General features: G+C 34.8%; 1 protein-coding gene across 1 annotated transcript in view; it reads right to left on the bottom strand.

The window, feature by feature from the left end:
* Positions 1-515: 515 nt before the first annotated feature.
* LOC136809938 (testis-specific serine/threonine-protein kinase 3-like) overlaps positions 516-16,470 on the bottom strand; it is a 38,736-nt gene continuing 22,781 nt past the window's right edge. Inside the window, exons 2-9 of the mRNA XM_067066504.1 lie at positions 11,293-11,440; positions 5,416-5,508; positions 4,612-4,799; positions 3,363-3,418; positions 3,049-3,205; positions 2,182-2,294; positions 1,569-1,663; positions 516-980 (exon numbers count right to left, since the gene is read on the bottom strand). Of these exons, the coding sequence (XP_066922605.1) occupies positions 531-980; positions 1,569-1,663; positions 2,182-2,294; positions 3,049-3,205; positions 3,363-3,418; positions 4,612-4,748 (1,008 nt within the window). The 5' untranslated portion in view covers positions 4,749-4,799; positions 5,416-5,508; positions 11,293-11,440 and the 3' untranslated portion in view covers positions 516-530. The remainder of the gene's footprint in view (positions 981-1,568; positions 1,664-2,181; positions 2,295-3,048; positions 3,206-3,362; positions 3,419-4,611; positions 4,800-5,415; positions 5,509-11,292; positions 11,441-16,470) is intronic.

The raw sequence follows: 16,470 nt of genomic DNA on the forward strand, positions 1-16,470 counted from the left end.
CAATTTCAGGCCCTCAGCTTGATTTCATCGATTATTTCGATCTGGGAGGATTTACTCTTGGGTTTTTCCTTAATCTCATAACAAATCATCCTTTCTGTGCATACCACAAAATCTGTTCTATATAATATCGCAATTCGTAAAGTAAAATAAAAAATGGACAAGTAAAGGGGGTATAACTATGTGACGCTATGAAGGCCCTATCTCTGTCCTATTCTAGTATGGTAGTCGGTAGATCATTTCCCTTGCAATTCAAAGGTTCGATCCCCGGTCACTTTCAACACGAATGAGTAGCTTAGATTAGGTCATCTAAATTAAATAATGGCTTTTTTTCTGTCTTTTCTACCGACTTTTCTACTCTGAACTTATCCAGTTGACATTGATCACCAAGATTTTACCAGACAGAACTTGAAATACCTATGTTTTCATTTATTGGTTTCTATGGCTCACTCTACTGCTATTATATCCAAAAATTAAACTGAAGCGAAGCAATATTTGTATACTAAGTGTTATATATTTCTAAATTTATTGATTTATTGAATTATTGAATTATTGATCATGTTTTTTAAAGTTGGGACGAAAAATATGGGATCATAGGGATACAATAACATTTCCGGGTCGGGTTCGGAATTGCTTGAAACGGGGGAAACTAAATTGATATAGTCCGCGAATCGAGGTCTTTTATTGTTGCTCTCGACACATGTATTGTAGACCTCGGTAAAATTCGAGTTTTTGTTTGGCGAAGATGTTTGGCTGCTCACACCACCATACGAAGGTGAATGGCAGACTTTTTTAGCATTCGGAACAATTAAATCAATGTCGCTGTTGTTAGTTGTCGACATTGAAAGTGTTTGTTCAGTCCTTTTTCTTTTTCTGTCAACGCTATCTGTTGTTGGCTCTGAAACCGTGGGTCTTTTGCGTTTGCCACCTCGTCGTTTCTTCTTTTTATCATGTTTTCTTTTAGGACGACTGCACTGTGTTCCCTATTAAAATTAAGAATACTTTGGAATTTAGAAAATGTTGTTAGTGGGTCAAATGTTTTCTCCGCTTATTCGGAAAATTTTGTAGCAAACTTTATACATGTAAAATGGTTAGTCTTGTAGTCTAGTACTGAATGACCCACAAAAAGTATAAAGTTTGATGGCTGGATTTTCAAGAAATAATATAGCCCGGAGTCCACAAATTAAATCCCCGCGAAAAATCAGGAAATCCCTCATCCGCGAAAATTAATCCCCGCAAAATCTTAAAATTTCGCGGATGAGCTCAACCGCGAAAATTAATCCCCGCGAAAATTTATCCCATTAAAGTATTTTGTTATTTGGATTTAAAAAATCTTTTTTCAAAATGGCAAACTTGTCAAATGCTCCTAGTCTACTTCACTGGACTTGTCATCAAAAATTATTAGAAAGCACAGTTCAGCAGCCAGAAGTAGACTCTATTCTAGAAATAATATCATTTCTTAATTAATAGTCTTTTTTCATGAATTTCATTCTTACAAGATGCAGATGTCTTCAGTTTCAAATAACGTATTTCATTCAAAAATCGAACGATTTAAATACGATTTGAATTACCTGATTTGTGAGCCATGGGTGGCCTAACAATTCGTCGAGGGATGAACGAAGCCTTGGATTTGGCTGTAACATGCACTCCAAGAAATCTCGACACGCTAAAGAAAACGAAAGTTAAGATGTAGATTCAAGAAAATTTTGAAAACATGCCAATTACTCTAGGGGCTGAGTTAGGTCCCATATGTGCATCGGCGTATAGTCATTTTTTCTTTTGATCATGAAAGTATAGTCCTTGAAGAGTCAGAAAACGTGTGTGGCGTTATTTAGATCAGGCACAAATTTCCATAATGGCGGATTTTAGATTTTCAACCCTTTTTAGCCCTCTTGCTTGATAAAATTTTTTTTTAACTTTAAACATAGACATATTATATACCAATCGATCACTAATTGAACAAACTATATAAGAACGTAAGGCTTCGACGACCAAAATATCAAGAAGTTAAAAACATTTTACGGTTTTACGGGCTTTTAAACATCCGGGTTTCTTAAAAAAATGGGCAAAAAATGCCCGAAAGGGGGTAGAAATGAGAACATTTTCAGTTTTAAAATTTTTGCCTTTAAAAGTTTTTGACGTTCTTATAAAAAACGTGTAAACAGAAATATCAGAAATACTTACAGAGTGAAACGTTCAGGTGGCTAGGTAATGCGGGTGGTCGGTCACACTTGACAATTTCCTTGGAGCTTTCGAAGGGTAGATCCCCTGTTAGGAGTTCATACATAATTACACCCCTAAAAAAACAGTGAAATGGACTTGTTCCGTCGTTTTGTATTAAGTTTCCCATTTCTGCACTAAGATTCCTTTGCAACTTTTCTAGCGGAAAAAAAGACAGGACTTCGGGTATTTGAAAAATGAGCTTCAGAAATGTTACCTAGTTTCGTGAGCAAAGACGATATATTCCATACCTTTAGAAACAAACCGTTTGCAACCTCATGCTTGTTCTCCCGGGAGAAATAGAAGAAAAATTCTTGAAAAATGACGAAAATCTTGGTGCGGAAATGACGGTTTAAAAAAACATTAAACCTTTGTGTAAAATGTCATTTCAATTTTTCATAAGTTAGTTTTAGCACGTGTTTGTAATCGTATCGTTAAAGACGTAGCTGGTACAACGTTTACAAACTTTCATTTAAAAGATTCTCCATTCTGTAAGCACCGCATGCTCTAAAGGTGTGTAATGAATTAAACAATTCTTTAATTATCGGCGTTTTCTAACCCCGGAATTTAGTGGAAATGAGAACACCACACGTTTGTAAACTAAGAGGTTATTAGTGAGTATGAAAATCTGGAAATGCGGTCATGCTGAATTATTGCGAGAATCTGTAAATAAATGATCGCGTTAGAGGGATTACTGAAACAGTCTTTTTTTTTGCCTACAGTAAGTGGCTTTGTTCATATTTTTCCGATAGAGACTCTTCCTAAATTTATTGTCAGTGGATAACTAGAATTTGAGATTTTTAAGAGAAAAAATTTTAAGAAAAAACTTACAAACTCCATGTGTCGCTTTTGGTAGGATCGTAGAGCTCTGTTGGCGGGTAGTACAACCTCGGATCGCCCCGTTCAACCTCTGGTGCATTGTAAACGGGTGTCCCCCAGAAGTCAGAAATCATTTCACCGTGTTTTATTTTGTATGCTAGCCCAAAATCTGAAACAGAAAAATTCAATATGTCTCAGTGCCACAGGAAAAATTACTCCCGAAAAAAGTACTCATAAATTTTTTCGAGTAATCACATGTTTTGACTGTACTGCTATAATTTTGCAACCCGTGTATTCTAATAATGTTGTTAATAAAAATTGTTTACCTGTAATCTTGACATTACCGTCATCCCCCCGTAAGATATTGGCGGGTTTCAGGTCACTAAAAAAATTTAATACATTGAATAATCAAATTAAAATTAAAATAGAGATTTATTAATTACAATTAGTTTTTCGAGAGATGGCGAATTATCGGGACGAGATGGAGTTTTTACAAGCTCTTATTTGATTTGGTTGGTTGTTAACCAGTAATAAAACAATTTTCTTACTTTTTCTAAAGAACGCGTCATTTTTATTACTTCAAATGACCAATTATTATAGTATCTTATAAAAACTCCATCTCATCTGAAATTATCATCATCATCTCGCCAGTCTGTCAGCTTAATATAGAAAGACTACACGTTTTTTATAAGAATATACTTTATAAGAATATTTATGATGAAATTGGCCAAATAATTAAGAATATCGTAAGAATACTGGCATCATGGAATTTGGCAAATGAAGCTAAAAATGCCATTATTTTTGGAGCATTTTGCTATTAAATTGCCAATTATTCCCCAGCAATGCTTAAAGGTTCTACGACAAAAAAGTCGATTTTTTGCTTGAGGTATGTACTCTTAGGTTCCAAATAAACGGGGGGGTTCGAATAAACGGGGGGGTTGGAAAATTTTCTAGATTTTAATAAACGGGGGGACCTAATTGCCGGGGGGGGTTGGAAATTGTACTTCTGAAACCCAAAAATAAGGTAAAAATAGGCTAAAATCACGCTATTTAGAGCAAAATAAGGGACCTTCTCTTTGACAGCTGAAAATATTCTTCGAGATTAATAAACGGGGGGGTCCTAATAAGGTCCGGGGGGGGGTTGGAAAATTTTCGAAAAATTAACAAGCGGGGGGGCCCGTTTATTTGGAACCTAAGAGTACTACATGCTAGATTTGGACTGGATTTGGACCAGAATAATTTTTCCCAAAAAGTTAAGAATATTCATGATGAATTGGAAAAAAAACATTCTTATAAAAAAAAAAAATTTAGTATAAGTGCATCAAAATATTTGTCTTTTGATATTTTTAACTTTTTAAGTTTAAAGCCTAAAATAGTTTTTTAAAATAGTAATTTTTCCATTTTGAGAGTGTTTTAGAGTCCGTGAAACCTTAAGATTAATTTCTTAACTTTCTTAATATTTTAGCCATCAAAGCCTTATGTTCTTATAAAAAACATGTAAAGTGTGTTTGATCATCTTTTAACTGAAAGAAAGTATATAGATCTACGTTTCAGAATATGAAAAATAAAGCATACCGGTGCACTATGCCTTTCTCAAAGCAGTACCGTAACCCGATACAAATATCACGTAATGCCATCTTGGTTTGATCCTCATTATATAGACGACCTTTATTTAATGGAGCCCGTAGATCACCAGCTGAACAGAGCTCCATTATCAAATAGGCACTACCACTTGCACCAACAAACACATCTATAAACTTTACCTGAAATAATGGAAAGAAACAAAATATGTAAAAGGCATGATTTTTGTAATTTCCTTACACTAACAAATCATCTAAGCGCCCGACACGCCGCTCTGCTCTAAAATGGATTGATCAGGCGTGATGATAATAGCCTAAAATCTGCAAAGTTCACCAGAACTTGCAGATTTTAGAGCAATTTTTGTTTTATTTCACTGTGCTTAAAAGCTCATTTATTGTTCATCCCAAATCCGAATAAAAATTTAGAATGGTACAGCCGACCAAGGGGGATCCGATACCAAACTCGGGCAAGGGGGTGGTGGCAATCTATTTTCAAGGTCCTAGGGTCGGAGGTCCTAACGTTGTGTACAATAAAAGGCTATTTATATCTAGACAAAGGACTGAAAATATCTTCAATTAGAATGAAGAAAGGGAAAAAGTTACAATGGTAGCAGGATAGTTCCCCGACGGATATTTCTCGACCAATAAACCTCCAATGGACGTTTCCCGAAGGCTTTTTTCTCCAACAGGCTTTCCCCTACCTGTCAAGGCAACCTTTCGGAGGAAAATGTTTGGCACAGTCGGGGGAAAGAAAGTCCGGGCGTGAAAACGTTCATCGAAAGATTCAAATAATACGTACAATGTGTTTTGATCCTTGGACGGCGGAAAAACATTCACACTCATTACACAAGTCATCGTTTACGTGATCTGCGCCAATGACTTTAATGGCGACCTAAAAGATAAAAATGTAAACAATTTCAGTCCTGGTGTATCCCTAAGTCCTCTTGCGACCGAAGTCGGAGGCGTTCTAAAGGCTAACCTTTCAATAGCATTAAGCTGAAGGTAGATGTTTTACCCTTGATTCTTCTCTTATTCGTTGAGAGTTCAGCAGGGAGGTGTCAAGTACCATTTTGTACTAAATTACTAAGTACGAAGTATTTGGTATGACCCGAACAGGGATCGAACACACAACTTTGAGCACAGTAGCCGAATGCTTTACCTTCGCACCACATATCTCTAAATAACGTTCCCAATACTCTAGGGGCTGAGCTAGGTCCCGTATGCGCATCGGCGTATAGTCATTTTTTCTTTTGATCATGAAAGTATAGTCCTTGGAGAGTCAGAAAACGTGTGTGGCGTTATTTGGATCAGGCTCAGATTTCCATAATGGCGGATTTTAGATTTTCAACCCTTTTTAGCCCTCTTGCTTGAAAAAATTTTTCTTTGACTTTAAACATAGACATATTATATACCAATCGATCACAAATTTTATGCTGATTGAGAAAAAGGTCAGAATCATGGTCTGAAAATTTCGTTATCTGGAGATATGAAGCACTTTCGATTTCGATTTTTTGAAATTACTACTTTTGGTTCCAGATTTGCGTGGCTGTAACATTTGATTGGCTTACTTGATTTACTTGAAATTTTCGGAGGGTCTTGCCTGCCGTTCAAATAATAAAATTCAGAAAAATTTATTTTCTACATGAATTTCGAAATCCATAATGGCGGATTCAAAATTTTCTTTCGTCACATGGGCTCTTAGGCTCTGCTAGGCTAAGAAAAATATTTTTTGAGCTTAAAACCCTGCATATTATATACCAATCGATCAGAAATTTTATGCTGATTAAGAAAAAGGTCAGAAGCATGGTCTGAAAATTTTGCTATGTCGAGCTATGAAGTACTTTCGTTTTCAAAACTTAGAAAACGTAAGTGCTTCGTTACTGTAGCAATGCGAAAAGAAAAATGAAAAAAATCAGTCAGAAAAATATAGCGTTTAGCGAAAATACACTTAACGCAATAAATTCATCATTGATTGTTGATGGGGGGAGAGGGAAGGGTTGTAGGGAAAAAATAAATAGGAAGTTCTGGTTGCAAAAATCAGTTTTATTGACAATTGAATCATGCTTGATGGTGAGCATTGTTATCAATAATGTTTTTGTGTGAAAAACATAGAAATATAAGGAAAAAATCCAATGAAAATCTGCAAAAACGATGATTTCCAGCATATTTCTGGCATTTTCGGCCGAAAAAAAACTTTCTCAAAAATCCGAATCGGTCATGTTTTGGGCATTGAAAAGGTGAACATTTTTCAACAAAAAAATTGTAACTGTAGCACTTCATAACATTATGAAAAGGGGTGTGTGGATATTATCTGGGTCTCTCTCCAACAGTATAACAGGAAAGAGTCCAAGCCAGATTTTTTGGCTACATTTTCACAAACCAGACTGTAGTAAAAATGACAGTCTGAAAATCGATTAACCTTTTACAAACAAAAACGATGATTACGTAACATTTGATAAAATGCTAGAGGTTTTTAAGATTGAATTTAATAGCATTTTATATGTGTAGTTTTTAAGACGCTTTTCTAATAATACCAAATCATAATTCCCTAAAAAATATCAATCTGTATTTACAATCTGGAAATGAATAATCAGATAAAAAGTTTTACTTCAAACAAATCAATACGTAACTCTGAGTTTCATATGTTTATAAATGTCTTGTCTTTTGCACATTTTCTCATTCTCATAACGAACGGATACTGAGAAGGTCATCTTCAACATAACAATCCACATTCAAGCAATCATGGTCAACTTCACATATCTCATTATTGTGATGTCAATTTCAACTAGTGGATCAATGTTATGTAATAAACGAAAAAATATCACCATCATCCCTCATATTGACGTTGACCAGGGCTTAAATGGTGATCACGCGATTGAGAGGTTTTTTGAAAACCCAACAATGCAGCTGAGATACTTTATCAAGTCTTTGTTTGAAATGAGCTGTTTTGAAGTATGGATTTACTCACCCATTCAAAACCTTTGTATTCACCAGGCAGAAGAAAACTACGTTCGATTTCTCGAGACAAAGTGGATGGCTACAGCAAGCATAGATGATAAAGATATTATCAATCTTTTGTCAGATATACCTCACAGTAACGATCAAGTCGAACAGACACTATTTTTTGTATCTATACAATCAAAGAGAAGTTTGAAAACAGCATCTAACTTTGGAACAAACTGAAAGCAATAAAACAAAAACACAATATTATTATAATATGCCTGACAAATTCTTTACTTTGCCATGAGGGTAAGAAATGGCTGGACAATCAGAATGTCATTCATGCAGATCTCTACAACTCACTTTTCAATCCTCACATACATCGCATCTTAATCGATCTCGCAAATAACCCTCATCACGATTGGCACGAGAGGTATGCTGGAAGCATAAAAGATAAATGCAAATTATCAAACAGCACAAATCTATTCATTTGGCAAGCATTTGAATGGAATCAAGACAAGTCAAGCCCAGAAGTTTTATTTGCGGTCGAATTCTTAAATGATTTTTTTGTTAACACGACACTACATGTGGGTATGACGCCAATAGCAATAGGCACCAATTATTATTACGCCATGGTACACTACACAATACGGGTCGAATGTACCCTATTTTAGAACTTCAGAAAAATGTCACGGGTATAACAAACCACATAAAAGATATAGGAGGAGATAATCAGATTCATATCATATTCTTTTACAGAGAAACGAAATTTGATTTCAAGCAACTACCGTTCACATTCAACAACACAATCAGAATCATAATTGATGACAAAATAACAGAGTCTCCAATGATGACCAAAGATGGAGATTTTGTGATTTTGGAAGAAGATACCAGAAGTCCATTATTTATTAGTATGCTTATCGAGAAAATGTACTCAATTTTATGTAACTGAAATGACAGAGGACACCACACCTCAAATTATGTATATTTTATTTCATTCCAACAATGAAATTTATCTTCTGATTTCGCCCATTAATAATGAGTTCAATCTATTGCAATGAATCTATTGCAATTAGCTGCAAATAAAAAAAACAATTTAATTTCTAAATTTGAGATGTAAGTTCACATTTTGAGAGACTTGTTGATGATATGATAGCATGTTAATGGCTTACAGTTGTGGTATTTTGTTTATTGGTATCCGTTAGATTGATTTTACGGATTTTCTGACCCTTCCCTACTGAAATATTTCAAAAAATGTAACATTAAAAATTAATTTTGTAATTTTATCTTCGGTGATTTTTTAATTTGTTTAGTATTCTTTATAGATGTAGAATATACTTGGTTTAAAAAGTTCCAATTCACGCCAGCCAGAGCATTTTTTTAATTATTTTAGATTTTTGGAAATTTTGTTTGCTCGTACACAGTTACATAATGAGAATACACGTGTTTCCTATTAGCGGATTCATGTAAAAAAGTCACGAAAAACGTCGAGAAAGTCTCTGATTGGCTGAAATATTGCATATACAAGCATATTTTTCAAAACGTCCAGAGTATGAGGTAATCTTTGCATGCCTCCGCCAATCAAAAGTTTGTTTACTCGACGTTTTTTCGTGACTTTTGCATGAATCTGCTAATAGGAAATAGGTGTATTACATAATACTAGCCGGTATCCGGCGTCGCACGCCAGTTAGGCTGTAGCTGAACGCACTAAAAGTCCTTTGGATGTTAAAGCTGGCTTAAAAAATGATCAAATGAATAAAAAGATATCTAAGTGTGACTCTAACCCTTCCCCGGAGATCTTTTTCACCTGACAATCATTTTTTAGACCTGTCAATCATTTTTATCTGCGTTTCTTTTCACTTGTGGTTTCGAAAAAAGTGTTTGTAAGATAATAAAAAAAGACGAAAGTCGATTTGTACACGTTTTTTTTTTTATAAGAACAAACTACCTATATAAGAACATAAGGCTTCGAGGCCCAAAAATTTAAGAACATTCTAAGAACATACTAAGGCTTTGGAGACTGAAAAACATGCAATCTCTTAAGAAATTACATTAAAGTGCTCAAAAAATACTGAAAATAAGAACATTTTAAGAACATTTTTAGGCTTCAAATCCAAAAAACTAAGAACATCCGAAGGCTTCAAAATTTTTTGTCGTTCTTATAAAAAAAAAAACGTGTATGCACTTTTTTTAGTTCAAAGTTTTGGAATACTGGATTTTCAAGAGAAGAGAAAGTCATAACTCTTGACTCTTGACTCTCCACCCACTAACCAACCTGATCCATTTTGAAATACTGTACTTGAGTCAAACTGCACCGAGGTGACACTACTTATAAAATTTTTGTTTCTTAAAAATATAACGGGAATTTCCAAAAATATCAATAAGACCTCATAAACCAGAAAAAGGTTGGTCAATGCTGACAAACTTCAACGCACCGTATAAGGATTCGAACTCTCAAAAATAACATACCAATCCACCGCCTTACTCACTCGGCCACTCAAGATGTAGAGAATTTAGAATAATAATAAAAGATACCATATCTTTATTTGTGCCATGACCTGTATAACTTTATTTACCCGTCAAGGTATTAACTTCTTAAACAAATGATTTTAGATCATTTTCAACATGCGGGCGGGAGCCGATGGCCGATTCTCAGGGGATTTACAGGACTCTTTAGTGGGACTGCTGCAAACGGGCTGTAAACCCTGCTATTTGGGGGGTTAGGACACTCTCCAATCTCCTTAAAGTCTCAAAAGATTGAGGAGAGGAGCTTTTTCTTGCAAATAGTACCCATATACAGCAGACAGAATTTACAGAGCGTACACGCGCGGGCGATTAAACACGATCGCGCGAAATGCGGGTCAAAAAATTCCCGTGAGCAATCTCGTTATTTATAAAAAAGTTTTTGTTTTTATCAGATTTAAAAAGATAAATAAGTCAATTCTAAATTGCTTTTTTTAAACCCTTGACATAGCTTTTCGAATTTAAACATGTAAAATGACGTACACAGTTTTTAACAGTATCAACCACTTGAATGTTTTTATATGAAGAAAAAGATAGACTAATTTCTTCTCTTGCTTTTAATCGCCCTTTGAATGCTGTTATTGTTCGACAAACTTTTTAATTTTCATGTTTTGATTTACATTTGAAATGTTCTTTTCTATAAAAAAAACTTAATTTGTTTTGAAAAGAATTCGAAAATATTTCGAACAAAAGAAAAGAGAAAAACAGGATCGGGCAAAGCTGGGCAGAAATTAAAAGTACGAGATGTAGATGGGCCTTAAATTTCAAAACAAAGACTGAATAAAGTCTAAACCAGGCTCTATCCAATCTGTCAATCAAAACAAAATCATCGAGAACAAAACATTGCTTGCGAAATCGAAAGTGACACACAGACAAAAAAAACAGAAAAGAGACATACAAACTACGGCTATTAATTCATGATATTCATGATGTAATCTTTTATACGGAAGCACACAAAATAATCCGGAACTAGTGGCAAAATTTGCCACTAGTCTTTTGTTATTTTGCCACTAGTTCCGGGTTATCTCGGGTACTTCCGTATAAAAGATTACGTCATGAATAACATGAATATATAGATATAATAGAGGCTCAAATTCTAAAATTCTTTCAGTTTTGAGCCTAAAAAATATGTATTGGGAGTTCTTACTTCCGGGAAATAGCACTGGGGGTAATTATTTCGTGAATACTTTTTCCTGTGACACGTGACACATACCTGTTTGCTAGGATTATGGAATCGATGAATTGAATCTTTCGGGAAGGACAAAATCCAAACAACTTTCCGTTGAAGTTCTTTATCTTATCGTGCCAGCTTCGGTTAAACTTGATAACGTTTTTGAATCGCATTGATCAATATCGTCCAACTGAAAATTGAAACAAAAGAAAAAACTTCCAAAAAGAACGGATTTCGTTCAAATTTTATAAAGCATAGGTTTCGAATGAACTTTCTGTACTGATTTCGTGTAAACGACACGGAAAACATCAACGAAAACTTATCTAATTGAATAGTATCAAGAATTTATTATAGACACTGGATAACCAACGAGCTATATTTTCATTGATTTCTCATGTTCTAGCCTTGTCCGCAGTAATGACATTATGGTTCACTCTCCTTCCTTCATTAAACGATTTTTCGTAACATTCTAATCATTTTTCTCATCTTAACACAGTCATTCCAATTCCCAAATGAAAATTAAGTTTTCCTTAGAAAGGCGAACGCATCAAAATGGTTGCTAATTACGTGTCGTTATGACGTTTCAAGTTGCAAGAAAGATACGAAAAACATGCTATGTATGAAAAATTGAATGTTGACACCAGAAATTTTCAAAATTTAACCTCATACCACCACGAGCCTCCAAAATATTTTCATACCACGGTGAGCCAAGACACTCAAGTCTCATATATGTCGATCTTAGCTCTTCTCAGAAAGATGTTAGAGAGATATTGCCAACTTAAAATTCTGTGTCATTTTAGGCCTTTTGTTTGATTTTTCTTGTCTGATGATGTTTTTGTCACAACAGATTTAATACATGTATCCGTTAAGTATTTTAGCATTTATTTCCAAATTTTTGGCGAGTAAAAGTACAAAAAGATAAAGATAGAAGATTTTTAGAAAAGAGATTATTAATACAGATAGAGGACTTTTTAGAAAAGAGATTATTAATCATTTTTCAAAATAGGCGATATCGGATTTAGATAAATGCAATGCATTCTGGTTTCTAGGGACTCTCAAATGAATTACAATCTATTATAATTGATCTATTATCATGACTTTGAGAGTCCCTAGAAACCAGAATGCATTGCATTTATCTAAATCCGATATCGTCTATTAGAGAACTTCGAGCCGTCATGACAGTTGTCCTTTGCGGACAAAGCTAGATCCTCGATTGTTTTCTTAAACAAAAGAAAGACAATGCTTCGCTCTCCACCGTTTTATACGTTGTTTTTCCAGTGTCTATAATAAATTCATGATAGTATGTTAATGAGCGCAGTTTTGAACAAATCAGAGTTATTTAAAAATTTTCGCGAGTATTAAATTTTGCGAATTTTAGGAAAACTCGGGAAATAAAATTATCGCGTAAATTAATCCATTGTAAGGTACTTGCTTTTTTAACAATTGCAAGTTACATAAAATCTAATCTCATAACAGATCATCCATCCTGCCAACATTGCGCTCTGCTCTAAAAAGGTACTGGCGAATGTGACAATCTATTTTTTAGCCAAAACAATCAAAACCACAATGATGAAAAAAAACAATCTGATGTCATCATATAACTTTAATCCTAATTTACTCACATTCAGTACATTTTTAGGAATTTTTGTAAGCAAAAAGATTGTTCAGTATTCAATAAGCTTTCCAGCAGTATATTGAAATGCCTATATTTGAACAACTTAAATTTCGACCAAATTTTCTCGCAGCAATCATGAATTATGACGTCATAACTCGTGATGCCAAGGTGCTGAAGGTGGGGCTTTTAATATGAAGTTCCTTATAACTTCCCCTGACTCTGTGCAAAATTTCAGCTTTATATCAAAATTTTTCCGGTTAGGGTGGTTTTTCGGCTAATTCTCTCTTACTACATAGCTAATGCGCATATTTAAGCAAAAATCAGAAAACACAAATTATGAAATCTCGAGGAAATGCCGAAAAACCGGTTTTCCCGGCATATTTACGGCATTTTCGGCCGGAAAAGTATGTTTATTGAAAATCGGGCTCTGTCACATTTTAGGTATTGCCATTTTGCATCAGTGTCTAAAATTTCATGAAAAAATATAAAGTACAGCTTGAAAAATTCAAGAGAAACAGTTTTTCCGGCGATTCTCGGCTGTACTTGTGATTATCATAAAGTTCTTCAAAAATCGGTTTTATTGACAATTGAATCTTTTCGTGTGAAAACAAAATTAAAGAAATATCAGGAAAAAGTCCAATGAAAATCTGTAAAAATAATTCATGGACCTTATTAAAAAGACTCATAACAGATACGGCGACTTTCATCGGCAGCTTCAATGAAAGCAGTTATGAGTGCACAAAAATTGACCAAATGGCTTGCAAATAGCATAAATTTAGACATTTGATTGCAAAAAAACAATCCCTAGATGTTCCTTTCTCAGGAAAGAGTCATAACAATTACGACGACTTTCATCGGAAAAGACGCCAAATCTGTAATTGACCTATAGCTTCAGTGAAAGTAGTGGTGAATCCACAAAAATAGAGTAAAGGGCTTGCAAATAGCATAAATTTAGAAATTTGATCGCGAAGAAACAATCCCTAGATGTTCCTTTGCCACAAAACACTCATAACAGATACAGCGACTTTCATCGGAAAAGACCATAGGGTCCTCCAGGGTTCAGGTACCCCCAAAAAAATTAGGTACCCCCAGTCATTTTGGTATCCCCAAAATTTTTAGAATTCTAAAGTAACCCCCCAACTTTGAGTTACCCTCTTTTTAATTTTTTTATTGTTAAAAATACAAAAAGGGATTTTTTGCTCTTTTGTCATTCCTGGGAAAATACTTCCATGGCGGCCAGCACTTCTTTTTCAACAAATTCAAGGGTGTCATATTTTACTATAATTTTCCAGGGTTTCAAGAGATTTTTATATACCACAAACTTTCAAGGGTTTCTAGGGCTTTTAGTTGATCTTTGCTAGTTTTCAAAGATTTCAAGGAAATCTGTCGACAAAAGGAGAAAGGTTGAATTTTCAATTTTTGTGTAAATGAGGGCCCTTAAATTCATTCTATCACCCAGACCTGTCGATCTCATATAATTCCAGTGGCACTTAACGGGTTAAAAGGTAAACCCCCTAAGAATGAGTGTGGAATATCCCCTTGAGTCTCAGGGGTTCCAAAAATATGTTTTCTCATTTTTAAGTCACTGTGATGTTTGTATCCCACGCAATGGGAAAAATTTTGTATTTCTGAAAGTTAAAATGCGGCTGAAGATGGCCACAAAATTTGGCATTTCAAGGGTTTCAAGGGTATAAATCTTGCATTTCAAGGGTCCCCAAAATAATATTGACTTTTCAAGGGTGTTTCAAGGGTTTCAAGGAATTCAAGGATGGTGACTTCATACAAAAACAACAGCCCCCGCCCCCACTAATGAAAATGCAGGTACCCCCAAACATATCAGGTACCCCTAAGTTTAAGAATACTTCCAGGTACGTGGCTTTTTTAACACTTTTTTTTTAGGTACCCCCAAATCTCTGAGGGGGGGGGTGGATCCTATGAAAGACGCCAAATCTGTAATTGACCTATAGCTTCAGTGAAAGTAGTGGTGAATCAACAAAAGTAGAGTAAAGGGATTGCAAATAGCATAAATTTAGAAATTTGATTGCAAAGAAATAATCCCTAGATGTTCCTTTGCCACGAAAGACTATTAACAGATACGGCAACTTTTATCTATAAAGACGCAAAATCTGTATTTGACCAATAGCTTCAGTGAAAGTAGTGGTGAATCCACAAAAATAGAGCAAAGGGCTTGCAAATAGCATAAATTTAGACATTTGATTACAAAGAAACAATCCTAAGATGTTCCATTGTCACTAAAGACCCATAACGGATACGGCGACTTTCATCAGAAAAGAGGCCAAATCTGTATTTGACCTATAGCTTCAGTACAAGTAGTGGTGAATTCACAAAAATAAAGCAAAGGGGTTGCAAATAGCATAAATTTAGACATTTCATTGCAAAGAAACAATCCTTAGATGTTCTATTGTCATTAAAGACTCGTAACGGATCCGGCGACTTTTATCAAAAAAGACACCTTATTTGTAATTGACCTATAGCTTCGGTGAAAGTAGTGGTGAATCCACAAAAATAGAGCAAAGGGCTTGCAAATAGCATAAATATAGACATTTGATTACAAAGAAACAATACCTAGATGTTCCTTCGCCATGAAACACTCATAACAGATGCGGCGACTTTTATCAATAAAGACGCCAAATCTGTATTTGACCTATAGCTTCAGTGAAAGTAGTGGTGAATCCACAAAAATAGAGCAAAGGGCTCGCAAATAGCATAAATTTAGATATTTGATTACAAAGAAACAATCCTAAGATGTTCCATTGTCACTAAAGACTCGTAACAGATACGGCAACTTTCGTCAGAAAAGATAAAAATCTGTAATTGACCTATAGCTTCCGTGAAAGTAGTGGTGAATCCACAAAATAGAGCGACGGGCTTGCATATAGCATAAATTTAGAAATTTGATCGCAAAGAAACAATCCCTAGATGTTCCTTTGCTACGAAACACTCATAACAGAAACGGCGACTTTTATCGATAAAGACGCCAAATCTGTATTTGAATTATAGCTTCAGTGAAAGTAGTGGTGAATCCACAAAAATAGAGCAAAGGGCTTGAAAATAGCAAAAATTTAGACATTTGATTACAAAGAAACAATCCTAAGATGTTCCATTGTCACTAAAGACTCATAACAGATATGGCGACTTTCATCGGAAAAAACACTGAATCTGTAATTGACCAATTGCTTCAGTGAAATTAGTGGCAAATCAAAGAAAATAGACGAAATGGCTTGCAAATAGCAGAAATATGAAATTTGATTGCAAAGAAACAATCCCTAGATGTTCCTTTGCCACGAGAGACTAAGAACGGATACGGCGACTTTTATCAATAAAGACGCGAAATCTGTAATTGAGCTAGAGCTTCAATGAAAGGAGTCATGAGTGCACAAAAATAGTCCAAACAGTTTGCAAATAGCATAAATTTAGACATTTGATTGCAAAGAAACAATCATAACATGTTCCTTTCTCAGGAAAGACCCAAAATAGATACGGCAACTTTCATCGGAAAAGACGCTGAATCTGTAATTGACCTATAGCTTCATGGAAAGTAGTGGTGAATCCACAAACATAGAGCAAAGGGCTTACAAATAGCA

This window comes from Clytia hemisphaerica, unplaced genomic scaffold (assembly GCF_902728285.1).
Source record: "Clytia hemisphaerica strain Z4C2 unplaced genomic scaffold, Clytia hemisphaerica genome assembly, whole genome shotgun sequence".
NCBI lineage: Eukaryota > Metazoa > Cnidaria > Hydrozoa > Leptothecata > Clytiidae > Clytia > Clytia hemisphaerica.